The sequence below is a fragment of the Sclerotinia sclerotiorum genome, genomic scaffold (genome assembly GCF_000146945.2).
Source record: "Sclerotinia sclerotiorum 1980 UF-70 scaffold_9 genomic scaffold, whole genome shotgun sequence".
NCBI lineage: Eukaryota > Fungi > Ascomycota > Leotiomycetes > Helotiales > Sclerotiniaceae > Sclerotinia > Sclerotinia sclerotiorum.
Genome location: NW_001820827.1, coordinates 1,093,978 through 1,120,570, shown reverse-complemented (window position 1 = coordinate 1,120,570; position 26,593 = coordinate 1,093,978). Strand labels below are relative to the sequence as shown.

Genomic DNA, 26,593 nt, shown 5'->3' with positions numbered 1-26,593 from the left:
AATGCATAAACTGGAGGCTACTGCATATGGTTGGTCAGACTTCGGAAATCTGAGATCAGCATACAGTGGATCCGGAGATATCTGATGATATTTGAAGGAAGGAGAATTTGGAAAATCTTCCCAAGATCAAATTGTTTGGTACTGATAGATTACCTAACCATCCAGAACAATCTAGCAAGGATTACGATAAGATGACAAGCCATGCATGCGTGAGAAAGCTACCCCCACATTTTGAAGCTTTTCCCCTCTATGAAATCATCGATTTCGTCTCGTCGCCTTCATTTTCTCAATAGTTACATCCTCACGCTGATCTGATCTAAAAATGACTTTTCAACAAGAACTCAATTCATGGTTACCTCAATCTCCAACTGACGTCCAATCACCTCCAGAAATAAATTCTAAAGCTCCCTCATCATCTAAACTTTCATTTCCAAATCCTAATGGAAAATCTACTATTATCACATTCCTGAGACATTGCGGCTGCCCGGTAATTTCTGAATCCCTCAATCATAAATCTTTTGCCCTTGACCTCTTACCCCAATTTCTGTTTACCTCAATCTCCATTCACCTCAATCCCCTTCACCCCACCCAATTCTCCCCCCCTCCAAACCAACCACAACCCAAAACCCACCCCATCTAATCACCCCCATCCCCCCCAGTTCGCCGAAAAAACCCTCCTCACCCTCCGCAACCTCGCCACCACCCACCCAACCCTAAACCTAATAGCCATATCCCCACTCCTCAGCCACCTCAACCTCAGCCTGGATCACCTCTCTCGGCGGTGCAGGACCCATCCAAATAATAATCGATCCGGAGAGGGAAATCTACGCACAATGGGGATTAGGAAGTAGTTCGGCCTGGCACGTCTTGAATCCTCGGAGTATGTTATCTGTGTTTAGACTTGGGCGTGAAGAGAAAATTTGGAATAGACTTACGGAGAGTGGAAGTCGGTGGCAGATGAGTGGGAGTTGGGTTGTGGATGGGGAGGGGATTGTGAAGGGGGGTGGTGTGGCGAGGAGTGCGGATGATATTATGGATTTTGAGGAGGTGGTTAAGTTGGTTTAGTGATAGAGCGGGGTATTTGATACTAATGTGATTACACAGTAGGATGTGACGATAATAATTGCTTAACTGGTGGCTGTAGTACTTGTAAGATATGTTTAGCGTGGGTTGTTTGCAGAGAATTCTAGGAGTAAAGCTTTAATTTAGATGTTCACATAATTCTCACTTAAAATCTTATGACATCAAGCATGCACATACTTCCATTTGTATATTTCACTGTCACTTTTCTCCGTCACATCAGTTCCATCCTCTCATTCTTGCCACTCCCCCTATTTAGCATTCTGCACAGCAGCCGAATCCTAAAACACCATTTATCAGCCATAGATCATTCTCACCTAGACTTTCCCCGATTGTCACCCCCCTCCAATCCTCCATTTCTCAACAACCAAAGCAAACCAAATACCAAACCAAAAATCCACTCACCAAATAAACCTGATAAAACCCCAACTTCCATTTCCCACCCTCCTGAACCAATTTTGCCCTGCCAGCCCATTCAACCTATCTCCATATCAGCATATGTCCTATTCAAAGATAAGAGGAATTCTCATGGAGAAGAAGGGAGCTGAAATGAATGAATGATACTCACATCTGCTTTTCTCCCATCTTTCAATCCATACTGTGTTTATACAGGATATTAGTATTTTATCTTAATAAACCTTATCTCATCCAATCTGCTCTTCCTCCCCTTCCTCCTCTTCTTCCGTAATTGCAATTCCTCCTTTTTCCTCTCTCCTCTTCTATCTTGGAGTTTGATCTCCCCCTTTCTCCTCCCAAACTCCAAACTTAACCCAACTCAGAACAATCCAGCTCAAGAAAAGCCAACCCAAGAAGATCAAAATTCAAGCAAAATTAATGAAAAAAGGAATCACTCACAGCCACATTCCCAAACAACATAACCTCAGTAGAATCCTGTCCAAAAGAAAAAATCTTATGCACAGTATGCAAACGACTTGCTACTTTTTCCCACATGGATTTCCTGAAAGCGAGGATTTCTAGATTTTGAGGGGCTTGGTTAGTGTTTTCTTTCTGATGTATCTCAGATCTTGTTTTCTGTGACTCTGTCTTCCTTATCTCATGATTGCCCTCGATGTTTTTAAAGGAAGAAGAAAGGTATAAACTCTCTGTTTTGTTTCTCTTCATGTCCTTATGAAAAGCACTTGCTCTCCCTCCTTCATTCTCCTTCTTCCTCTCCCTCCCCCTCCCCAACCCTACCAACAAAAAGAAGGAAAACGAAAAAGAAAAAGAAAAAGGAAAAGAAAATTCAAAACTCACCCTCTCTCCCCCTAACCCTCTTAACCCCCATAACCAACACCGCATCCTCAGTAAATTGATCCGCATACCTAATTAATGAACCAATCGTCAGTAAATCTGCTTTTGCTCATTTCACCCCATCAATGCATCTATCTATCCATGATCTCAAAAAAACCTCCAGTTTCTTCTTTAATCTCCTTCTTCCCTTGCCTCCAATTCTCATTCTCTCCCCATCTCTCTCTCATCCTTTCCCCATCCATCCCTCTCACCCCCAAACCCGTCCCTTCCCCACCCATTTACCCAATCCACCCCCTCCCTTCTCCCCAACAACCCCAAAACAAATAAAGAAACCCCCTCAAAACAACGAACTCTCTTCTCCCCCCACTCCCCAAAAAAGAAGACTCACACCAAATGCCCCTCCTCCTCCTCCCCCTCTAAATCACTAACCCCATAAAACCCTTCCCAAAACTCTTTAATTCCCTCTTGTACCTGTATTCCATCAGGATAGACCGATTTATACGTATGCATTGTATGCGTATGATTCAATTGTTGTTGTTGGGGAATTTTTTTATTTGGGTCTTCTGGTATTTGGATATTTGCGTATTTGGGTAGGTAGGTATTTGTTTGCTCGAGATTTGATGGATGGTAGGTGTTATTGTGTGTGGAAAACGAGGGAGGTTTATAACGAAAAGATAGATAGGTAGACAGATAGATAAATAAATAAATATTCAATAATAGAGATACGATGGAATAAAGAGGTATATTTAAAGTGGGGTAGTTGTTAAAGCAATGCTCACATATGTGCGGGGCTCTTCTCGGGCCCGAGTAGATTACATGTCATCTCTTCCCACAAAATATTCATCAAACCGAATCACATCATAAAACACCATATGGAGATGATATAGAGAAAAAGCGAAATCTTGCTTATTGTATACATATACTATCATCCACTTAATGACAGGTCATTCCATTCAATAAAACGAAGGTATTACTGCACACCATTCTCCCTCATTCCTCGATCAAAGTAGATAGGTTAAAATTCATACTCCATCCATACCAACGCCATCCATCCACTCCTATCAAATAATGTATAAATCCATTCAATCCACCCTTGGTATACCAAGCAAGCAAAACTCCGCCCATTTCAATCAACTTCATGAAGCTTAAAATTAACAACTACTCATCATCATCATCCGTTTTCAACACTGGATACAAACTTTCGACAGGCTTCTCCTCAGTCTTTACTTGTGTATCTTGCATATCAGTGTCGGCCATAGATACATCTTCGTCTTCTTCATCCTTGACATACTCTCCATTTTGAAGACGATCACTGACATATCTTCTTAAAGCTTCAATGACACGAATGTTTTCAATCCATGCCTCTTCAGCTCTATCACGAGCACTCTCCAAAGTATCAACTGATCGAACAGAAGGTGAACCAGCATCAGAAAGAGCTGGGTCAATATTATTGGTAACTTCTGTCTTAACAATTGACTCAGGGCGAGGTGTTGTTTCCTTTGGAGATGGTGTTGGAGAACCAACGGTAGATGTCTCCATAGACTCGCGATATTGACTTGAGTTAAGTCCACCAGCACTTCTTTGGAGCACCCCACCGGAGTAACGACGACGGGGATCACTATCGAAGTTTGTACCAAGTGTGGATGTTGGTGCGGTTGCTGAATGATGTGGGGAGTATCCAAGCGTTACAGCTGGAAGATTAGGGTATGCTGCATTTGATGTTGAACTGTGTCTTGAGATGGGAGACATTCCACTTGAGGACATCGGGGAATTTCCGGAAGTATATGAAACGGAACTTGAGGGAGGTGTTAAAGCTGGTGTACCAGAAGAAACTGAATGAGATGAGTGAGTTGCGGTCATTGGTGCTGAAGCGTAAGAAGTGGAAACATGTGGCGCCATTGAACCAATATTGTGGATATGAGTTTGTGGTGGCGAGTGACTTTGACGGAAGTTGAGAGCTTGGTGAGTGTAGTGAGCACCAGGTTGGTGAATACCAGCTGCGGCAGCAGCGTTTGAACTTTCGTATACTGTTGATTGCATTTGCTCCAAGAATTGATCAATGGAATTCAAATCACTCTTGGTCCGCAAGTTCGGGAGAGGGAGGGAGTATTGGTGTTGTGGCATAGGCCCTCCATGTCCGTGACCGCCGTGACCGTCAATTGGAACCAATTGAGGTGCTGAATGAATGTAATCAGAGATACCTCCACCTGTACCAATAGGAATTCCTTGTAATTGCATCAATCTCTGATTGACTTGTTGATAAGAATGAGCATCAATTTGACGACGCTTAGCGGCACCGAAGAAATCATTCAAGTTATCGAAATTTCGCTTTTTCTCATCCCAAGCTGCATGTTGACCGAGATCAGGGTTGTGAGACATTTGATAATAGCCTGGGCCTCCTCCATATGAAGATTGTTGAGAGTGCGCAGGTGCATAATATCCACTATGACCACCGTGATGAGAATTGCCATAAACCCCGGCAGAACCAGGATGCATCGAAGCATTATGATCATAATAACCCATAGGATTGGCTGCAAGGTGTTGCAAATTAGCAATTACTACATAAGAAAAATGTTAGACATATATAAGAACAAAGGCAACTTGCGCCCTTACGTACCTTTACCGCCTGGTTGTCTGTATCCCCCATTTGAACCACCAGATTGTTCTGGAGTTCTCAATAAAACGGAATCATCGGCATGGGTCTAAGGGTGATTGTTAGCAGGGTGAAAGGAATACACACCAGCTCTTGCTCGTACCTTGACATGTTTCTTCAAATCTTGTGGACGCTTGAATGCCTTTCCACAGAATTCACATTTATGTGGTTTCAGTGGCACATGAACACGAATGTGAGATGTAATATGATCGCGTTTGACGGTAGTAGTACGGCATGAATTCCAACCGCAAGTAAGGTTTAAGTTATTGGTGCTCTTCCTTCCAACATGTTTCTCGCAGATGTGATCCTGGAAATTACATGTTAGTACAAGGACTTTGGATTGAGATGGTGTTTGAAGATATGAGTGCTGAGGTAAAATCAACCTACAAATAAAGCTTCTGGAGTGGGACATCTTTCCGAACATTTCTCCCACTGACATAGTAAACTATCATCAGCTACAACATTTTGCTGAATTGATGAAGTCGCCGTAGTAGCGTTTTCATTATTAGAACTCGAAGACGTCGAAGTCTGTGTTTGCGCCGGCTGTTGTTGCTGCTGTTGGTCCTGGCTGGACATTTTGGGTGTATGGATAAGGTGGTTGGAATTAACCAATAATCAATTGTCGGCTAAAATGATCTATTCACAGACTAAACTGTGTGTGGAAGAAGAAGATAGACTAGTAAAAAGTTATGGGTCTGTTCCTTCTATCAATATTAGAAGTTGAATGAATTTGATTGATTGATTGATGGAATGTCCAAAAGTTCTGTTAAGATTGTTGACGCAAAACTAGAATCAAAGGAAGTGAGTGATAAAAAGTGTATTCCTCGAAATTGTTTCTCAAACGAGTCTCCAAGCCAAAGGGAGGATCTTGGTGCCTTCTTGTAAGAATAACGGAAAGACTGGGCGTGACTAGGTCTTGGCAAAAACTCTTGGCGACTAAATTAAGTTTGGCTTCCACTCCTAGTCTCTTGGCATTCCACTCGGTTCAAACTTGAGTGGATTATTTAATTGGTTCAAATGTCTTGGCGTGTATGGAAGGAACATGCACCAGATTCTTTTGTCAATGTCGCAGAAATTGGCAATACGTTTTCTTCGCCCTTTCACATCCAAGAGATTGCGCCCCGAGGCCAAGATCGGAGAAACTTGGCTCTCTTGGCACTGCGTATTCTCTTGGCATTCGGGCTGTGTTTTGCTGTTTTTCCTGCTTTTGCTTGCTCTTCTTTACATTTGCTGACCTCTTTCCATTAACACATATTACAACGGTTTCATATTCATTTCATATCATGAGATTCCAAATGATACCATACAAGTATGAACCGAAGATTGATTTAAAAGAGAGTTTAACCTAGAGAGCATTTGCACAATGTCAGAAGTTTAACCTAGAGAGCATTGGCACAATTGCTGACATTTATGTGAACTTTATCATGATGCAGGTGGGAGGAAAGGTTGAGGCCACATACTTTGGACTATCTAAACGTAGGTAAAGTTTAACCCAAAGGATAGTTAATATTAGAAATATATTGATGCAGGAGGCTGCATCGTCGGGGTACTGTAGAGTCCATTCTTCATTACGTACAGTAAGTACGGACTCCGGAGTAGGCAAAAGAAGGGTATTGTTTCCCCATGAAATGCAAGCAAGTAGATAAAGAAAGAGTGGTACTCGCCAGATGTCGTTACTCCGTACTATTGATAAGTAATCTTCCCATCTTTTCGTATCATGCCATATTGAGTATCAGTTACAGTCATCGTCATATCATGGCATTCTCGTATTTTTGGTAGTCTTACTTCCATAGACCATAGTGGTAGAAGTCTGACTTATCCATCTGAACCTCACCTTCTTATTCGTTGTTACGACAGGTAGTACAGGAATCGCATAGCTCGGGCAAAAGTGTCCCCTTGTTGATCACTAACTCGTTTCTCCCAAATGTTTAATCTTTTGCGGGGTGGGATGATGTTTATTTATTTTCAGCTGACTGAGCGTACCAGCACATACTACTAGGTATGTGTATACCCCGGACGTACATAATTAATTATGAACAAGTTATGAAATTATGAAACAATGTTTCGGCTAACTACCCCGTAGATAAATTGGATTCATGATGTTTTTCCTCCCATCTATCTCACAACTCACTCTCACCTTCCATTTCACACTGCCCAGCCCTTGGCCACCCAAGATCTTTTCATTCCTCCGCCCGTCAACCAAGCTTTTCCACTCTAATGCCAATTTATTTGCATTTCCTGTCATATCAATCAGAATACCTCCGTGGTTCTAACTGGCCAATCAAGTTGATTTGCCTCATCACATGTTTGCTACCATCTGTTCCAAAAAATTATCTGATCGCAGATTGCAGCGGGATGTCGGATCGAGCTGCTCTTTAATCTTCTTTAGCTGCCAGTCTGATGGGCACTTACAAAATTCTATGAGTCACTGGTCGAGATAAAGTCATTCATCCTTCCTTTCCAGAGAGGAGCTGTCAAAGATAAACTTTTTTTTCTGTTCATTACTGCAAGATTTGAGTAATTAGGTGTCAATTATCATACAACAGGTATATTTCAAGGTAGGTAAGCTGTTAACGATATGTATATTAAAGAAAAACTCTCTTTCTTTCTCTCAATTATAATAATATATTAAAAAAGGTTTCTTTTCTTTCTATTATTGTATCATTGAAACGATGTCCACTCTACACAAATAAATTATCATCACCCCCTTAAAACCAATCAATTTCTATTTTTGAACATCTTCAGCTATTTTTAATTATCATGCCCCTCTTCCCCATGGCGAACATCGGACAATACAATTAATGAGGAGTTCATATTCATTCAAACCTCCAAGATCATTTTCAGATAGAACGGTGGAGTCAAGCTAATCTAGCTTCTCAAAACTAGAAAAGACTCCGGGTCCAAGTCTGGCGGGTCCCAAAGACGACTTTGGCCAAGATCAAGGGGATATTCCAAGCGCCCGTCTTGCTCGCCTTTGTGCCCTTCCAAAGCTTGTCTGTTTTACTACAAGAAGCCATACCATATAATGTACCGCAATTAATGAAACTTTGAAATGCGTGATTTTTGGGACTATTCCGGCAAGACTTTTTGTGGACATTTTTAAGGGGGCGATTCAAAAGACTCAAGTTGAGAATCCTGGTGAAAAAGCCATCGTGTCTCCAATTCGCGCAGGCTTACAGCGGTTGTTTTTTGCACGAATAGAGGTTTCCGTTCCGATGTCAACTTTGGTTGTTGTGAGCAATTTGTTAGACAAATATACGCTCTGTAGTGGCATCCCAATATATCAAGCGGTTCTTGATGCCTTTAAATACTGCTCAGAAGTCTGGCGTTAGTCATATATCAATCAACCAAAGCCAAAGTTCTCAGAACATACCTCTAGCAGCCTTTCAAGATTGTGATGAATGCTTCTCAAAACAAGCCATGACGCTTCTTTATTTGGCCGAATTCGCCCAAAGATGTAGGTCCCTCTCGCAATCAGTCCCTCTAAGCCTCCATCTCCACTGCTTGGCCACATACAAAAAGCCCACAGACAGAAGTCTGTGTATGCCAATAGAAGAACCATACAGTAGAAACAAGCACTGTTCTGCCCCTTACCTATTCACTATCTCCGAGCTGGTGTCAATGACTCTTTGAAAGTTTCAACATTAGAGGTCTTACCTCCATTATAATCATTGCTTTTTGAGACTTTGACAGGATTCGTTATCACAGATTCCTAATCACATAATGTGGAAAATAATGATCTCCAAGCTACTGGTCAGAAATGGGAAATTTTGATGATCACCTCCCAATCCTTATCTCCAACTATCAAACCACATTATCCCAAGGACCCAAGAGAACCTCCACCGGTTTGAAAACATCATCTGTCAATTCTCAACCACCAAGACAAAACTCTAGAAGCGGATCTTTCACCATATTACGTGAGATATGATACTAATCTCCTCAACAAAAACAAGACGGACGAGTCATCTAACCGATTAATTCCCAACTCTTATTGTCATACCACGACAAACATATCACCAGAGATCTACTCTCTCAATAGATTAACATCCACAATCTCTCCCATCTCTAAGAAGCGGACAGATCATCCCTTAGATTTATACACCTAATCTTATTCCTAACCCAAATTTCACCTCATGGACTCGATGATAGAAAATGATCCTGAAGAAGTTCTTATTAGTGATATTTCTGATAGTTAGTAGAAAATTATATTTATCAATAAGAAAATAAGTTATAAACATTGATTTTTGTTATTTGTTTATTTATTTATCCCTTCCCTCTATATCCATCCCTCCATATCCATCCCTCCATATCCATCTATTCACCCATCTATATCCATTCATCTAGCCATCTATCTATGCAACATCTATCCATCTACCCATCCATCCCTCCATATCCATCATCTATCCCCCTATACAATCTTCATACACAACGAACAACCAAATAAGCCAGCTATTCTCTCAACCTATTCTATTGCCCCCTCTTATCTTTCAACTTAACATACAAATATTTATTTATTTATTTATTTATTTATTTATTTATTTATTTATTTATTTATTTATTTATTTATTTATTTATTTATTTATTTGCTTTATTTTTATACAGGCTAGGAATTAGATGGGAAAGATTTATATAGTGAGTGAGGTGAGTGTAACGATACTATACTGGAGGCAGCGGCTGCCTAAGGTTTCGTCTGGTTGGTAGTTGTGGGTTAAGGCTTTATCACTGGTCTTCACTTGGAAGTGAAGTCGTTACTAGATCAAGTAGAATGTAGGTAAACTAATTGATAACTAAGTTGAGCATAAAGCTCCTTAACTACGAGACTAAATGAATGTTTATATACCCTATATCATCTTTTGAGGACCTTTGGGACCCTAAGGTCCAAAAGGTCCTCAAGGTCCTCGAGGTCACGTGAATTAATGAATCGTGACAGTGAGGTGAGGTGAATGTTACGCCGAGTAACAGGAAACTTGTCACGATTCACCATTAGGACATATGTCTAGGGATTGTTCCCAGAAGAAGCCATTCGCCGCGAAAGGCAAGAAACAAGTAAGATTTGGAAACAGGAGACAGGGATCCCGGGAAGCGGGTGCCCTAGAAGGTAGCTTCCGAGAGACTGGATTGCTAGAAAAGGAGCTGCCTCAATTATATCCAGAACAACTCGAAGAGTTGGGCATTGCCACCCTAAGCATAGGAGTGGAGCTATCGGAAGACATCGACGAGGAGATCGAGTCGATAGGAAACCTCGAGTCAGTCGAGGAACCCATAAAGGAAGGATCCACCGTGGGATACGAGGGCAGCCAGCAAATGGCTGAAGACCTCCTGAGACCTCAGGAAAATGAGTTATAGTATATGACCAGTTACCTCGACGGAAGACGCACCTGGCGCCACCACGGAGAAGGAAAACCTGATTTTGTTGAGAAACATCGAACTCATGACCATCCAACCTTTTTGATCCTATACACTGTAACCTACAGCAATCCATACCGTATAGTATTCAAGGAGAATACAAGCATGGATAACACCAGAAGATTTATCGCAGACTTAGACTCTCCTCACACTAACGAAGGATGGGAACACAGCGATTATGATCTAGTAATCGGAGATATATAGGAAATCCTACTATAGAACGGAGATCGTAGGATCTGGTGTAGAATGAATTTCTATGACGAACTCCGATGGGTTGAGGATTACTGTCGAGACTTTCAAACAAGACCAGTTATTGGGTTTCTTGAGACCAGAAAGAGCATCAGATTGAATTGATTGATTCTCTAGCTAAGCAGTTAAGCTGCGAGTATATATTCAAAAAATGAAGGAATAGGGTTAGGTATTCGGCCTTCGGAATTAAAGTGCTTTGAAATCAAGATATCGAAAGCAAACAAACAGTATACCAAAAAGGAAAGAATGAATTAAAAGTTGAGTTTTGTTTGCTCCTTATATGCATCATGCAATATATATGCATATACTGCCAAGATCCCAGGAGGTCAACACCTTTCCATTTACGTTGGATCTAATTAACATAAGATCTTATAATTGTGAGATCTCGCTACTAGCACCCCTTTCCTATCATTCTATCAATCTTTATCCATCCGCTCCCTCAACCACCAAAAAAACACTTCACATTTATCTCCTCTATTCTATAAACAATTTCTTCCACTCGATTCCACAATCCAAACTCTACACCCCTTCCCCCAGCTTCCCCCTAAATATCCCTCCCTCTCTTCTCTCCCTTTACCTCCCTCCCCATCTACTTCAATCCTCCAGTCTTTCACTCTTCCCTCGAAAATCTATCATCACCCCTCTCAGAACCTTCTATATATCATCTCTCTTTTAGAAAATAAATATCTATCCCTTCCCTTCCCCTCCTTCCCTGTCACACCACAAAACCTCACAACCCAAAAGTCCAACAATCCAATCCTAAAACCCTATGTAATCCTATAATACATAAAAAAATCCATAAACCAAAATCAACAACAGCTTTCGGAATTATACACTCTACCAATCCTCGAGTAGGTATGATTAAATTATGGAACATTATAATATCCTGAATCACTTGCTCATTTCCTCACTAATCCTAGATTTAGATTAATAAAATCATCACTCGAAAATTGGGTGTTTCCGATCCTATTCTTCTGAAGAAGTGTAATTATACATGAGTAAAACTAAGATCTTAATGCTACAATACAAAAAAACAATACAAAAAAACAAAAAAAATTCAAAAGAGAATTGACAGTCGCCCGTCTTAGATCTATATCTATCTATCCTAGCGGATTCTTAAATCCAATGGTGAGATAATAATAATAATAATAATAATACAGTGCTACCTTCCTCTTATTCCATCGCGTCTTCTTTCCTATGCTCCAATCTCACAACTGATCCCAGATATCAAGTATCAAATATCGAGCATCGAGTACTTACTCGATACCACTCGAAACCTAAACATCATTCCATCTACCACTCCACTTCATCATAGCCAAAACATAGGCACTCTCCAAACACACTCTCCGAATGCACAACCACCCCTTATTTACTCCAATCCCCAACCCATCAAAGCAAAAGCATACACACTCTCCAAACACACATGCACAACCACCCCCCAATTACTCCAACCCCGCACCCAAAACCCCTCCCCTCCCACCCAAAGCTCCTACCTTTCCCCCCTCCACCTCCTTCCCCGCATTAATATCATAAGCCCTCCCTGGTTTCCTCAACCCTCCCTCCCCATCTCCATCCACATCCCCCACAACCTTCTTCTCAATCTCTCTTCGCGAGTTTTCTTCCGAAATCCGTTGATTTTCCTTAACTATTTCATCTGCTTCCCAATTGTAATTACCTGCGCCGCCTCGCTGTACATGTATATATTTTGATTAGTTTTCTATATTTTGTAATTTTTTGCTTGTTTTGGTTTGATATCTGATTTGGGGGGGTTTTTTTTTCTCAAGTGAAAGAGGAAAGGAAGGAGTGGAGTAGAAAAGAGATGGAATGGAGTGGAAATAGAAGACTTACCCCGCCTTTATAAACAACACTCTGCATGCTACTCTTTACATTTCTGGGCGAACTCGACGGGGGAGCGGGGTTAATGGTGGGATTTTCGTAATTAGTTGTTGTTTGGGTGAGACCTGAGTTTAGGAGAGAAGCAGGTGAAGCGAGGTTTCCTGCGCCGCCGCGGCCGGTGTCTGGATTTGGTGTTAGTTTTTGTTGGAGGTATGTGTGGGAGGGAAGGGAGATAGGGAGATAGGGAGAGAAGATGAGAGGAGAGGGGAGGAGAAAGGACAAACGTTGATATTCAGGTGGAGGTCCACCACCTACTGCGCGCAGCGCCTGGGAGATTAAGGAGGGGGTTTTATTGTGTTTTGCTGAGTTTGAGTTTGAGGAGGAGGATTGCGCTTCGAGGTCCTATTGCGCCTAGGTTAGTCATTGCTGGTTGTACTGAGCGAAGTGCGAAGAGGAGTAAATCAAGGTTAAAAGGCGCACATAACGTATGAAGAGAGCAAAGAGAAGACACCAAAAATATACATACAGAAGTCCCATTACTCCTCTCGACATCCTGTTTACTATAAAAATTCCCCGCGCCTCCTCGTCCAACTTTCTTATATGTTTCTTCAGACATCTTTTTCGTTTTGTAACTCGGATTCTCTGTTTCTCCTTCTAGTTTTTGTTTATATTCCAAATAATATAGAATATAATAATATAGTAAATCCAATCCCCAATAATATATAATAATAATATATCACCAAATATAAACAATCAATCTCTCAAGTCAGTCAATAATGAGATATCGTCGCCACGAGAGAAAAAAATTGCAATAATCTTCAAGTCAAGTCATCAATAAAATCGTAACCTTAATGCAAGAAGACCTCTAAAATGACGATTTTTCTTGCATTTTCTTCGTCCGTCGATCTTAAGTTTATCTGATAAGATAACAAACGATATTCACCCACTTCCACTCCCAGAAAGCAAGCAAGCAAGCAAGCACACTTGACTCATTCAACCCCCATCCCTCCATTCCAAGCCATCAATTCCCTACCCATTAATAAAGTTTCTAGGCATCCAACTTTGAAAACATTTTCTTCAATTTTTTTTGCGTTCTTCACTTCACTAGGAGCTTTTTGCATGGATTAGGTCGTTAACTTAACTAGGTAGCTAATAATCTGATGTATTGACTGACTGTGTATGTGTCTATCATGTCCGGAAACGTTTTCGGAGATTTTTGTACATGCAAGTAACTTAGAGTAACAAGTACAGTATAACTATAACTAACTGAACTGAATTGCTAGGATTTATTATTATTATTATCATTATTATTATAGTAATGATGATCATCCTATTCCATAATTTTTCTAAAAGTAAATACCGAGTATGGGAATCAAATCATGGGATGTTGGTTTGGCGGGGTAAATTTTGTGAGGGGTAGATAGACTAGATAAAATACTACTTCATGGCTTTATATCTGGTTTCTCTCTATCAAAACAACGAGTGTATTCACATAAATTCATATGTCCTTTGCTATCTATATCGCAATATGGTATACCGTATCTAATACTACCTAGCTATCTATGCTCGAATGCACACAAAAGGCCACATCTACAGCAAATGTCAAATTGATGTAGTGTAACGCATATGTATCAGCCATGTTCCATACAAACCCCATAGCACCATTACACAACAGAAAATTTCCCCTCATCACACAAAGGCTTGAAGAAATTTCTACGATTTTGCTTTTTCCCATCCTTTTCTTCAGGAAATCCCCAAGCCTTTTCTCAAAAGTTTTCCATGTATCGTTATATAAGACACGCCTCCTACGTAGCCCCTCAGCTCCTACGTCGGAAAGAATCGAGGAATCCCGCTTGGATTTATCAAGTAGGTAGCTATACACATTATCCATGTGTGGTATTCAGAGTTTTGACCTCCACCTCCGATCCGGTGTCATTTGATGGCCTTGATGCCGAAAAGCCGGAGGAAGATTCTCGGTTGAAAGGTGTAATGCTCGTGGTTACTATCTCGGGTAGATATACGATCCATGGTTCTAACTGCAGTACGCATATCATCGGACCTGTCTTGTTGATTCCCCGGGTGAGGAATTTGGGTTTGTGTATGTGGATGTAAGATAACGTCAGTGTGGATCCAATATTAATGATGAAGGTTTGAGAGATGTGTAGAAATGTAAGGATATCGTTTTTGAATTGGTTGAACTGTGATCTAAGCAAATTCATCTATGGCTGGCGAGTGTACGGAGTATACCACAACTCGGCTCCGATTTGTTAGGAAGTCGGATGAGTTTCCTGCCGATGAGTACATACATACCTATGAGACTTTGAGGAGTAAAACATGAATAGAGTCAAGTAGACAAGTAGACGCTCGATCCTAAAGCACAATAATCATGCTTCATCCCGCCATATTAGGTATATTACTTACCCCATTTCGTATACCGTGTGCCGCCAGTCATACAGAATCAATCCATGGTAAGTAACATGATCCTGCATTAGTAACCTCATTTTGACGCCCCTTTTATGATGTGAAAAAGGAGAGGAGAAACATGGCCTTTAGAGTAAGGATCCAAGAGTTTCTTATGTAGGGAAAGGGTTGACTTGCTATGCGAGCGTTCAAGTGATAATTTTGTTGATGTGGTTGAAATTTATATGAGGTCGATAGGTAAGTCGATTGATACCTGGGTACCTATACAAACATGGTATTTGTAAAACAAATCCATATAAACGTTTAACTCGAAGCTTGGAAAATTCACAAGGGTTTCCAAATTTCCTACCTATCGGTTTTGATTCGAAATATATTATCCTGGAAACTTGATCTGTGATAGATAAGGGAAAGTCTTGGTCGCACAAAATGCCATGGTGTTAACACATTTCCATTTTCACAATCCAATCGCAGGAACTCCTAGATCTCTTTTATTTTCTAGAGTGGTATTTGACGAAGCACTACTTGTTGGCACCAAATATTACCCATTCATCTTTTGCAGTCACTAGCCATCACTTTTTCATCTCATGAGAAGATTCAGAATTCCCAATCCATGGTTGAAAATAAAATTATATTTTATCGTTTTAATGAAGAGGGTTCCTCCCGCCCTAAAATAAATGGGAAGAATGTAAATGAACATTACCCATGCGAGCCATGGGATGTAGGCGCTGTGGGAAGCACCTAGAGTAGTAATTGATCGACGTGGTTCCTGTTGTTTCGTTGCAGCGAATGAATGATGGGGATAAAAGATCGTGTTATGGATATGGAATCTTTTGTATCTATTTGATTTCTACCTAAGATTCTATCTTTTCATTACCTAGATACTAGGTAGAAACTAATCTTCTTCAACAGTTCAATTCATATTATATTCTATTCTCCAAAAACCTATCTGTGTACTGTATTCAAGGGAAACATATCGAGGTTTAATCTCGAGATAATCAACAAAATATACATTGTACATTGAAATAAGATCTTAACTTCTTCATGCTAGAGTAATCAGTGATCTGTCCGCCTAGAGAAATAAGCAGCGATGATCTTTTCCTGCGATAGGAGCTTGCGCATGGTGAACCAGGTTGGAAAAAGTCTAGAACGATCTCCCGCATCTACGTGAGCACATCCACAATTTATTTCTGGTTTTGGGTTTTCTTTGGGAATTCCATTTCTATTTCGATTTCGATTTCCGCTTCTAACTCCATTTCCATTTCCATTTCATTGTTGGAGTTAGACAAGCATACCTAGATACAAAATTGTAGATGCAAACATAAATAATTTTTGAATTCGGCAGGGTAATCTACCTATCCCTATTAATTCCACACAGGATTTCAAGAACGGCATAATTTCTATGTCTCGGCGCAGGAACAAGAGGTATTACGGGAGACTTTCTACGGTGGTGGATATGTGACAGCAGAGACAGCAAATAGTAGCTGAGTTGTACCTTACGTATACTTACTTGTCTACGCAGGTCATCTTACCGCACACTATCTCACGTATGTATGTATGCTGTATTGTATTGCGAACGTAATAATTCTATTTTTCAGCGTCTACGGAGTGAACACGATTCTTTCAGTGAATTTGTCATGCGTCGAGCGAGCAAATGGGAATTTGTTGTGTCGTTTTCGTTTTCTCCACTTTGGGGAGATAGATGCTTGAGGAAGTCAAGGTTGCAGGAGTAGGTAGGTTGATGGAGCATCGCTAGATTTTTGTCGCTGGATAAAAGCTATGGTTATATGGGAGAATGGAATGGAACTGCGCATTGAGGGTATTTATCGTGTTGGAAGGTCTGAGACGAGGTATGGATTCTTATCTCCCGTTTATATACAGGATAGATGCGAGAATATATAAATGTGCAAGTGGTAGATATACAACATTTAATTATGAACTGCCCAGGGCAATAGGGGTATGATACACTGGATAACCTCCTGAATAATACCTCCTGAAGGCCTTCTTCTCGAAGTTTGTTTGCGGTCACTCGTCAAATATCTGAATCAACGTCATGGCCCTTGGTACTCCGTATGGAGATTTAATCTAAATTAACCTTTTATCATCATCATTATGCAATAATTTTATCCTCGCGGCTGCGATTGCGCTTCAGATTAGTATCAACCCTTGTTAGGTGCATCCACACTTGAATTTAATTTGAGTCTGATAGCCAACATTTGGGAACAAGGGAAAAAAAGGAGGAAGGGGGTGAGAGATATACGAAGTGGAAAGGAGAGAAGAGAAGAAAAGAAAAGAAAAGAAAAGAAAAGGAATGTTCCCCTAATAGCACTCACCCGCCCAGGCATTTCTAGCATGCAATTATCAAAGAGAATGCCTAATTAATAAATAAACCGCATGCACAAATAGCATCTCTTGTATCGTACACACATAATAATTAAAATATTAAGCCACGTGAGATGGTCACAACCCTTACTATAAACCCGTACATCCCTAATTCTATGACCAAAATAAGAAAGGATTCGTAGCGTTCAATTCATCACGAGGAAACTCAAGTCTCGAAAGAGTTAAGGCGTTTCCTAAATAGTTACAGAGGATGTCTAGGTATTCATTCTACTGTAGCTTCTATGTAGCGAACGAGTAGAGAGGCAGTGTAAACTTTATGATGCGATTGATACATCTATCTGTGCTAGTATCTTTATGCAGTAGGTAATAATAATAATCGTAGTCATAGCCAATGAGAGCAGATCGGGGCTTGCATTTAATTATCCCGTCCATTTCCTTGTTCTCACTTTTTTTTTTTTTTTCTTTTGATACGGTTTTCATAGGTTAATATAGTAAGTGTGTGTCTTGTCTGTGTGTGTGACGCTAGACGCTATGAACTGTGTGCGTCTACGCAGGTGTCTGGTGATTCCTAATCTGGATCAATCAATGAATCAATCAATCAGGTCAACTTCAACGAATCCAATCGAATCGAACAAACAAAGAACACACAAAACCCATTCTCCCTCTAATAATTGCACCTTTTCATTACTTAAGCATTCTAGAAATGCAATTAGGGACTACTCCTAGGTGAACATTACCTTGATTTTTGTACTCCCAAAAAATTATCTTCAATAATTTTTTAAATTTTTTTTCTCCAACGGGTTTTGATTCGGATGTTTCTCCTCTCTCTCTCTCCGCTGACATAACAAGTATATTTCTTTGTTCTCCAAGCGCATTACAGCACATTCATTCATTACTCATAACTCATTGACTGAAAACATTGTTAAAGTTGTATCCTGATGAAATAAATTTCTATCCACATACCATCTCAATCTCAATCGCAATCTCCATTGCCATTCCAACTATTTTTTATTTTGAGTTCAGGAACATTCACGTATAGCATTTTGATTTTCGAGCCAGCGTTAACCACTCACTATCTTCCAAGCTGTCACGCACAAATCGGTACCTACCTACTAAGCCCGTAGCACATCACCCAAAAGCCAAAGACATCTTTCCTAGCCCCCGTGAATAAGCAAGCTACTAGGGACGCCCCAACCCCATAATTCACTATTCAAGTGCTCCGACTTACGGGCTGGATCGAAAAGGAAACTAGCGGACCAAGCAGGGAGACCAAAGCTGGCCAGGAGTAACTAACTAGGAGTAACTAGGTAATATTCATTGATAGTGCCATAGTGGAAACCTCCGATTACACTACACCTCAGATCGAAATCGAATTTATCCCATCATTTCATATCTATCTTCCTAGTCACCTACCGAATACTCCAAGTCCAAGTCCAAGTCCAAATCCAAGTCGATATCAAAACAATTTTTACAACACTCAACCTAGCATCATATCTACTCGTATCTACTCGTATCTACCCAATTCAAGTTACCACCCAGTCGCTCATCAATCTCAGCTATCAATCTTCAATTCTATTGGCCTATAGGAAACCGATTCCTTCCCCCAAAATCACCAACAACACCCAAGTGGTATCCCCGGGAAGGAAAGAGGCAAGCTTAGCCAGAAACCTAAAATTGGCACCAGATCTACCACTACTGCTACAACTATTTTTTTTTTCTGGGAAATATTCTGGATATTTCTACAGCTTGCACGAAAATTTTAGCTTTGCCAGCACGTCAAATTATTTTACAAACAATTTCAGATACTTAATCACTTATTTGAAGAAAGACAAGAAATAACCGGCGAATATATACTTCATTGTCTTTTTTTATACTTGTTGTTTCTCTGCAATTTCGCTCTTCTAGAAACAAACCCATCTTTCGAACATTCAGCACAAGTCTCTCAGTGGCCTCTTCCAACGGAAAACTTGCGAACCCCGCCGGCCTGCATCGTCTCAGCCATTCAATCCTCCGTCTATTCTGGATTCATCCTGGTTCTCACTAAACATTTTATTTCTCCATTCCAACTGCGACAAATTTCCCAAAGATCTCTGGCTTTGGCGGATTCCTTACCTTACCTTGCCTTGTTGCTCTCACATCTTTATTTTATTTATTTTATGAAATTCATTGATTCACTTAGAAGCCTCCTTTTTATTTGTGCTCTCCCAATCACACTTACATATCATTAAAACAAATAGCTCTCGCCTACATAAAACCACGCGGACTGTAGCTTGACCTCGAACCCGACCAATTTACGAAACCCAATCGCCAAAATTCCGTCCAAATTATTTTGTCTCGCCCTCATATTGTTGCTTATCATAGCTTCGAGGATTGAGGGTCGGCTCACCGAGTTCGAAAGTGGAACAAAGGAAATAAATTTTGTCAAGATGGCTTCTTCCAAAGTGATTACCTTGTTTCCCTTATTACATACCAACCCATCTATTTATAGGAACACCGCTGATCATTCTCATCTTTCTCACAGGAAATTCAGCATTCCTCAAGACCTGGCCAAGTCCGCCTTCCATTGTCTACAAATTCGAGTTCCTATCCACGACAATCCCATTCACGAAATCATTCTCACTCAGTATCGGGAGGCTCCCTTATACCAAGCAGCAGAGTAACTCGACGTAAAAGTGTATCCGCAAACGTTAGTAATGTCGACGCAATCCTAGCTGCTGCGAAGGAGGTCGGTGATAATCCTTTGGCAATGCCAATTTCTACACGAAGAGCAACAATGTCTAAAAATGCCTCGAGGTCCGGACCTATGGGCAGCTTACCGTCTCCACCATCGAGTCTGCCAACTCATAGGATGAGGTTGAATTCGGCGGTGAAGTCAGAGCGTGGAGAGAGTGCAATTGACGACGAGAACAATGATGAGGAAATGGAGGATGAGGACGACGATTTTACAAAGAACAGATTGAGGAGAGCGAGTGAAGGATCACAACTTTTGAAGGACGGCAAGAAGGCTAATGCCAATGATCTCAAGTGTGACAAGTGTGGAAAAGGATACAAGCACAGCAGCTGCTTGTCTAAGCATTTGTTCGTGCCCACCATCCTTTCCTATCTTCCTCCACATGGGCTTTATCGCGGAAGCTTTCTACGATGGAGTGATTATGAACCGTTATTAACTTTTTGTTTGCAGATGGGAACACACACCTGAATGGTCTTACACCTCGAAATTGTTAATATCAAAGCATCAACAAGTACAACTGCTAGAAGCCGCCTCTGTCCTTGTAGGAATGAATCAAGATGCTGCTAACACTCCACCGGATTCTGCAAAGGACTTTCAAAGCGACGATCAGGATTCTGCATCCCCGGGGGCGTCTAGCTCAGTTGATCATGATATTGACCGTGCCAGCTCTGCGGATACGACGCCACCACCTGCAGATATGCGACACGCATACGGTGGTGGTTCGTACAACAGAGCAAAGAGATACATTGTAGATAGTGATCGTTATACAATGTCGGGCAGGCTACTATACGGCGGTAGTGTTCCAGCCGGATTCGGTCATTCTCGCCATCAAAGTCATGAGCGTCGCCCACCCTCCTCTAGCATGAATGAGAATCAAGAGGAAGGATTGACTGCAGCCATCCACGCACTTTCGTGCGGCTTTGCAAGTCCTGGAACACCTCGAAGTGGACCACTCATTCCAGCTGATGCTCCTCCCGTCCCTGAAATTCCAGCTGAATATTTGAATGATCTCTCGACTAGTTTCACTCCTAGCCTTCACCCACGGCAGAGGGAAAGTTTTGCCCGAGAAAGCTTTACGAGAGGGAGCTATGACCCACATCAGATCCATGGAGATGGAGATGGAGATGTTCATATGGAGGATGGCGATGATAGTGTTGGAGATGAGGAAGATTATGATCAGCGCTCCAGAGGTCGTTCTGATGATGACGATGATGGTGTTTTTGGACATATGGAGGAATGACCGTCGGCGACTCTGAATGTGTCAATTGAAGCAGCTCTTCAATTGGTCACTGTGATATTTTCCCTTTTCTTCTCCTGTAGTAGCAACATAATATGTGTATGCAGTGAGCAAAGTCTCCATCGTCGATTCTCAGCACCAATGGGTGGATGTTTGATCCACTGAGGTTAAAACTGAGGATCGAGCTGATATACCACAGCAATAAAAAACAAATGATATCAATGTAACAAAACTAGATAATGAGATGCACAAATGACTGGATTCAAAGCCACTTGATTTCGACATTGAAGGTGTGAACAAGATGATGGTGATGTCGATGTGATGAGAGTGACATGTTGAGTTGCCATCAAGCATATAAATACAAGTACCTATAAAGGACTTTTATTTCTCTCAGATAAGAACCCTTGGCTTGAGGAGTTTAGAGTTCTTTATATTTCGTGGGGAGATAGCACTTGCTTGAAACTGGATGGATAAGTGTGGCATAGTATCTGGGATAAATTTTGAGGTAGGAGGAACAAGTTGGCAAATAATAGTGCATGCAGTATTGGTGGGCGAGTGGAAAAAAAAGCAAACGAAGAAATGAATGGATGGAATAAGCAGATGCAGATGCGGATGAAAGTGCAGCAATTTTAAGAAAGAAAAAAAAGTAAACACGAGACAGGTAAACATCAATTGAATACTAGGTATCTATAGTAACATACTTAGTAGAGCAACGCGATTTATTTATATTTAATAAAAAACTATGAATTTTTTTCATGTGGGTACTAAATGAGAAAGAAAAAAAAAACTTGAGAAAAATTGTCATGAAAAAATTGTTAATGAAAACATTAATTAATGGTTGGCAGAACGACTCGATTCTCTGTGTGCAAGGAACTACGGTATTGGTGAGAAATAAGCTCACCGGTAGCGGTAGTGACGTCTGTGTGTCCGAGCTTAAGCTGCTGGCTGCATCATTGCATGCAAAGTTGGAAAAAATTCGTGTGGGCAAACTTATAAACATATGAATGTACAAACATTACTGCACATTGGAAGTTTACGTCAGGAAAAATCAATTCAAACAAATAAACGTCACGGAGAACAAAGAAGTCAGATTGAGATTGCATTTGAAATTCAAATTGAATTTTTATCCTGTTGGTGGCTTTTGATCATTCTTAATAGGATAAAGAGAGAAGAGAGGGGGATTTTGAAAAGTGAGGAGATAGTTTATTTGTTTTTGGAGTTTCTAACAGGGACGTGTTGGCTTCTTGTTTATTTGACGGATAGGCTACGTAACGGTTTATTCAATTAAGCTCAACTGTTTACTATTTGGACGATTGGAACGCGCGATACTATATTGAGGGAATATACAAAAGCGATAATAACAAGGAAACGCAACAAGACAAACAGAACGAAACGGTACGGAACGATGGCTCCAGCAACGAGATCTTTGAGGAGAGATAAGGTGGAGAGTTTGGTGGATAGTACAGAGGCTGCCGCGGATCAGCTTATCAATGGGGATTCGAGCAACTTGGAGACGAGTGATGATTTGGATGAATATTATTTGAGGAGGGAGTTGGAACGAGAGAGTGAGGGGAGCATGACTAGAAATTCGAAGCTGGCTCGTTCGATGCCTGCCGATTCTGGACGCGCACCGCGATCGCAATCGACAATGCCCGATCTTTTGAGGTTTCCTGTCGTGGTGATTCTCACTTCGGTGATGAGTGGGTTGGCTTATAGTTTGAGAGCGAGTTATTTGGATGGTGGGGAGTTGGGGAGGGTTAGCAGGTCGCAGGAGGGTTGGGATGATTTTGGCATTTTGTTTACGTGGAGGACTCTGGAATTGGCTTTGGGCTGGTTTGGAAATTATGATGGGTATGATCTTGCGGCTTTGAGTGTGTTGTCTCGTGGTCCTCCGGTAAGTTCCTACTCTTCTGCCCCGCTTCAATATTGCGATTGTATTTTCGATGGTATACTGATTCTCGCGATGTAGTTGTATCTTCTAGGCACATTCTATGAAGTTAGCTTGAAGACTGTTTTGACTTCTCTTCTCATCGATACTCTCACAACTTATATCCCCTTCCGATTACTCCGACCTCTCTCCCCCGCTCATGCAGACTCTCCATCTGTCCCAAATCGAGATATTACTTCGGATATTCCCGTTCAAGTCATTACTACACTCCTAGCGGCATCTATCTACAGCGTCACTCTCTATTGTGCATACATGTCGTACTTGCCAGTTTACCTCGCCACCTATTTCGAAGGTATCCCATCTATTGCTGCCGCCTACTCCGCAACTCCCACCTCTCTCCTTCCCGTTACATTCCTCTTGGGTCTCGCGACACGTTCATTCATCTTCACACCAGCTACCGCTACCAAACCCTCAGACTCGAAGGCCGAACCTTTCAATCCTGAGACTGCTACATTGGAAGAGACTATCTGGTACAACTTTTGGGGCTGGTCGAAGAAAACTAAGCTCATTATTAAGAGAACAGCTACTTTGATGATGGTTACGGGTGTTAACACTTTCGTGCAATTGTATGTTACGCTTGAGGGTGTTGAGGCGCTTGGTGCTGTGGCGTATTCAAGTGTCTGGATTGTGGCTGCGGGAATTTGCGGGGCTGTTTTGGGGTTCGTGGGTGCGGTCTAGGGGGGATGATGTGATGCAGGTTTTGGTGGTTAGACGTTGAGAAGAGATAAAAGTATATGAGGGAAGACGGGGTATGGGATAACTATACAAGAAGAAGACACATACGGATCTTGCTATTTCCTATTTTTGAAGTGGATTGGTTGGTTTGGAGGTACAGTTGAATGGCTGGAGCGAGACTTTTTTTTTTCTGCTCACAGGTTTATGATATGGGGAGATATGTTTACATGTTTACTTATCAATAGGGCGGGTAGGGTTAGGAGGAAATAAATCATACGAATACCTACAATTAGCATATGGTGATTGTTGTGCTGTGATGTATTTTCGAGCTTTGATTTCATGAGGAGATACTTCTGATACAGATGCAGTGCATTTGGTGGATATCATATGCAAGGTTTCTAAAAATAGACATCTACATGTATTGAATCACAAACAAAGGGAAAAAGGGATATATACAAATGGAGGTGGCAAGAAGGAAGTGAATTTGTACAAATGAATTGAAAGTTGCTTGCACTGATACATGTAGATATTCAATAAATCATAGTGTAACCATTTCATCTATAACAGTTATAAAATTGGACTAGGCTCGCATCTGGAAGGAATAATATGCCTGCTTACATTTGCATCTCAGATCGTATTGTGTTATCGTGTGACCCATGGCCAACCGCAATTTCGAGATGAGAAATGAGAAATGAGAAGGGGGAGGAAAAGAAAAAGGAAAAGGAAAAGGAAAAGAGTGATGGGTGAATAAAGGGTGGAAGCGCAAGTGGGAAGGGAAAGGTGCAAACATTTTAAACTGCATCGGAATATATATAATCAAACATTTATTTTGATAAATCACCATCTAATACCCAGTACCTATAGAGAATTAAATGAATATTCATAAATCTATATCATTTCCCCGTCCAAATCATACTATACTACATATCTACCTGGGATACCTTATTGAAAGTGGTTCAGCATTTTAACCTTTCCCCAGTTTGGATCTCAGAGTTCATCAAGTTCAGCTTCTTTGATATCTGCCTCCTTTTGGATTGATCTGGTTTATCTACCGGATGTTCCCAAAATTCACCTTGTCATCTGCCACTTCCTTATTATTCTGGAATAACCTAAATATCTATCTATTTACCTACTTATTACCTACCTTTACTGGAACCAACTGAAAATATCACGAAACCCAAACCTTGGAACCCATGACACCTTTTTGCATATTTTATATTGAGATATGTAGGAATCGTAACACACCAACCAAAAACGAGGAATTTTTTAATGGTCTTTGATTTGATCTTTTGATTATTAGAGACTTTTATTTCGATTTTATCTATTATTTGCCATCAATCTTTGTTATCTACCTATCTATCAATCAATCTATTTATCTGTCTATCACCGTATTTGCAACTCTCCTCCCTTTCAGAGCCTCATCGCGTCGCCACCATCCAAACTAAACAAATACAACCTCCCGATCAAATAAATATCATACCTATTATATCATACAACTCCCAATCCAAGAAAAATGGCATCAGATGCATCAAGAAGGTATGTTCAGATTGTTCAGATTGTTCAGATTGTTTATTTGGAATGAAGCTTTTCTTCCCCCTTTATTTTTCATCTATTTACTATCTTACTTTCCACTTTCCCCATAACTACGACACTTTGATCTATCTACATACATTAGCTGTTTTCATAGCTCGATTTTTATTTTCCCCTCCCCTCCACAAAAAGCACGTGCATTTTTATGCTACGTACATACTTATTATTATGATTATGACTCTTGCTTTGGATCTTATTTGGTTCCTATTCCCACCGACGCGAAAAAGATGGGGGAAACAGGACAGAATAGAAAAGAAAGCAAGGTCAAAAACAAGTAATTATTTATTATTTATTTATTTATTTTTTTGAAAAGAGAGCTCAGGCAAATCATCGGGGAAAGAAAGAAAAAGAATCAAAAATGCCACCCTCCTCTACCCCCCAATTCCAAATATGCTGCCAATGATTGCGAAGAGGGCGCTAAGCTAGGCTAGGGATTGGATTGGTGATAGTATCGCGCTTTAAGCTTTACCGATAGATTTTCGCGTTGCTTTCACGAAAGATTACTGCCTTGCTTTTTCAACGGCTATCTCTAACTATCTCATCTTTTTCTTACATTTCATTCACCATTGACCTTTTAAGGTTTATCATTTTTTGTCGACATACTCTGGATTCGGGATTTTTTACTAATTTGTTTTTTTCTTCTCTCTTTTTAGATGGCTTGATGAGTCAGGCATTTGGAGCTGTCGTATCAAGGTCCCCCCACAATCGCATGTCGATAATTCAAGAGCGATTGATGAGAATAATTCCCACTCCAACTCTATCACGATGGCGACGAACAATTCAATGGATAACGCTTTGGAGATGACAAGTCCACGGCGTAAGGGCAAGCTTGCGGAGACGATACAATCCATGGCAAACTTGAATAGCAATATCGAAAATATGGAATTGCCCATGGATCCGGATGCGCAGGCAACAATTACAGACTTTCTCGATTTCACGGAATATTTACCTTCGGATTTGGTTCGGTCGATGGCGCTCATCAGTGATCTGGATGAGAAATATGTCAATGCTTCATTGAACGTAAATGACTTTACGAAAACCTATGGACATCTTCCCGATCTTCCCGCCGATTCAAAACCCGATCCTGTCTCTCTGCGAAAAGACATATCTACGAGCTTAGCTGATGCCCTTTGCGCACGCACATTAGCTTTCGCAGAAGCATCACACATGGTAGAG

The 26,593-nt window shown here is 40.9% G+C and overlaps 11 protein-coding genes across 11 annotated transcripts; 6 read left to right on the top strand and 5 right to left on the bottom strand.

The window, feature by feature from the left end:
* Positions 1 to 322: 322 nt before the first annotated feature.
* Positions 323 to 1,065, top strand: SS1G_07357 (hypothetical protein; the record flags this gene model as incomplete). The annotated part of the gene is made up of 2 exons (XM_001591861.1): positions 323 to 487; positions 727 to 1,065. The coding sequence occupies 2 exons, from the start codon at positions 323 to 325 to the stop codon at positions 1,063 to 1,065; spliced, it is 504 nt and encodes a 167-aa protein (XP_001591911.1).
* Positions 1,066 to 1,331: 266 nt separating this feature from the next.
* SS1G_07356 (predicted protein) lies at positions 1,332 to 2,841 on the bottom strand (the record flags this gene model as incomplete). The annotated part of the gene is made up of 6 exons (XM_001591860.1): positions 1,332 to 1,361; positions 1,486 to 1,560; positions 1,649 to 1,678; positions 1,936 to 2,054; positions 2,335 to 2,402; positions 2,720 to 2,841. 6 exons carry the CDS (start codon positions 2,839 to 2,841, stop codon positions 1,332 to 1,334), a joined length of 444 nt encoding a protein of 147 aa, XP_001591910.1.
* A 648-nt stretch (positions 2,842 to 3,489) lies between these two features.
* SS1G_07355 (hypothetical protein) lies at positions 3,490 to 5,560 on the bottom strand (the record flags this gene model as incomplete). Its single annotated transcript, XM_001591859.1, has 4 exons — positions 3,490 to 4,889; positions 4,949 to 5,033; positions 5,088 to 5,291; positions 5,372 to 5,560. 4 exons carry the CDS (start codon positions 5,558 to 5,560, stop codon positions 3,490 to 3,492), a joined length of 1,878 nt encoding a protein of 625 aa, XP_001591909.1.
* Positions 5,561 to 7,866: 2,306 nt separating this feature from the next.
* On the bottom strand, positions 7,867 to 8,546 carry SS1G_07354 (predicted protein; the record flags this gene model as incomplete). The annotated part of the gene is made up of 2 exons (XM_001591858.1): positions 7,867 to 8,067; positions 8,358 to 8,546. 2 exons carry the CDS (start codon positions 8,544 to 8,546, stop codon positions 7,867 to 7,869), a joined length of 390 nt encoding a protein of 129 aa, XP_001591908.1.
* Positions 8,547 to 8,744: 198 nt separating this feature from the next.
* SS1G_07353 (predicted protein) lies at positions 8,745 to 8,912 on the top strand (the record flags this gene model as incomplete). Its single annotated transcript, XM_001591857.1, has 1 exon — positions 8,745 to 8,912. One exon carries the CDS (start codon positions 8,745 to 8,747, stop codon positions 8,910 to 8,912), a length of 168 nt encoding a protein of 55 aa, XP_001591907.1.
* Positions 8,913 to 9,976: 1,064 nt separating this feature from the next.
* SS1G_07352 (predicted protein) lies at positions 9,977 to 10,594 on the top strand (the record flags this gene model as incomplete). The annotated part of the gene is made up of 2 exons (XM_001591856.1): positions 9,977 to 10,329; positions 10,564 to 10,594. 2 exons carry the CDS (start codon positions 9,977 to 9,979, stop codon positions 10,592 to 10,594), a joined length of 384 nt encoding a protein of 127 aa, XP_001591906.1.
* Positions 10,595 to 12,081: 1,487 nt separating this feature from the next.
* SS1G_07351 (predicted protein) lies at positions 12,082 to 13,091 on the bottom strand (the record flags this gene model as incomplete). Its single annotated transcript, XM_001591855.1, has 4 exons — positions 12,082 to 12,327; positions 12,488 to 12,657; positions 12,760 to 12,877; positions 13,002 to 13,091. The coding sequence occupies 4 exons, from the start codon at positions 13,089 to 13,091 to the stop codon at positions 12,082 to 12,084; spliced, it is 624 nt and encodes a 207-aa protein (XP_001591905.1).
* Positions 13,092 to 14,027: 936 nt separating this feature from the next.
* Positions 14,028 to 14,976, bottom strand: SS1G_07350 (predicted protein; the record flags this gene model as incomplete). Its single annotated transcript, XM_001591854.1, has 4 exons — positions 14,028 to 14,327; positions 14,389 to 14,680; positions 14,786 to 14,845; positions 14,897 to 14,976. The coding sequence occupies 4 exons, from the start codon at positions 14,974 to 14,976 to the stop codon at positions 14,028 to 14,030; spliced, it is 732 nt and encodes a 243-aa protein (XP_001591904.1).
* Positions 14,977 to 19,662: 4,686 nt separating this feature from the next.
* On the top strand, positions 19,663 to 21,207 carry SS1G_07349 (hypothetical protein; the record flags this gene model as incomplete). The annotated part of the gene is made up of 3 exons (XM_001591853.1): positions 19,663 to 19,677; positions 19,758 to 20,314; positions 20,418 to 21,207. The coding sequence occupies 3 exons, from the start codon at positions 19,663 to 19,665 to the stop codon at positions 21,205 to 21,207; spliced, it is 1,362 nt and encodes a 453-aa protein (XP_001591903.1).
* A 1,402-nt stretch (positions 21,208 to 22,609) lies between these two features.
* Positions 22,610 to 24,097, top strand: SS1G_07348 (hypothetical protein; the record flags this gene model as incomplete). Its single annotated transcript, XM_001591852.1, has 3 exons — positions 22,610 to 23,098; positions 23,174 to 23,811; positions 24,073 to 24,097. The coding sequence occupies 3 exons, from the start codon at positions 22,610 to 22,612 to the stop codon at positions 24,095 to 24,097; spliced, it is 1,152 nt and encodes a 383-aa protein (XP_001591902.1).
* Positions 24,098 to 25,644: 1,547 nt separating this feature from the next.
* Positions 25,645 to 26,591, top strand: SS1G_07347 (hypothetical protein; the record flags this gene model as incomplete). Its single annotated transcript, XM_001591851.1, has 3 exons — positions 25,645 to 25,691; positions 26,071 to 26,437; positions 26,565 to 26,591. 3 exons carry the CDS (start codon positions 25,645 to 25,647, stop codon positions 26,589 to 26,591), a joined length of 441 nt encoding a protein of 146 aa, XP_001591901.1.
* Positions 26,592 to 26,593: the final 2 nt, after the last annotated feature.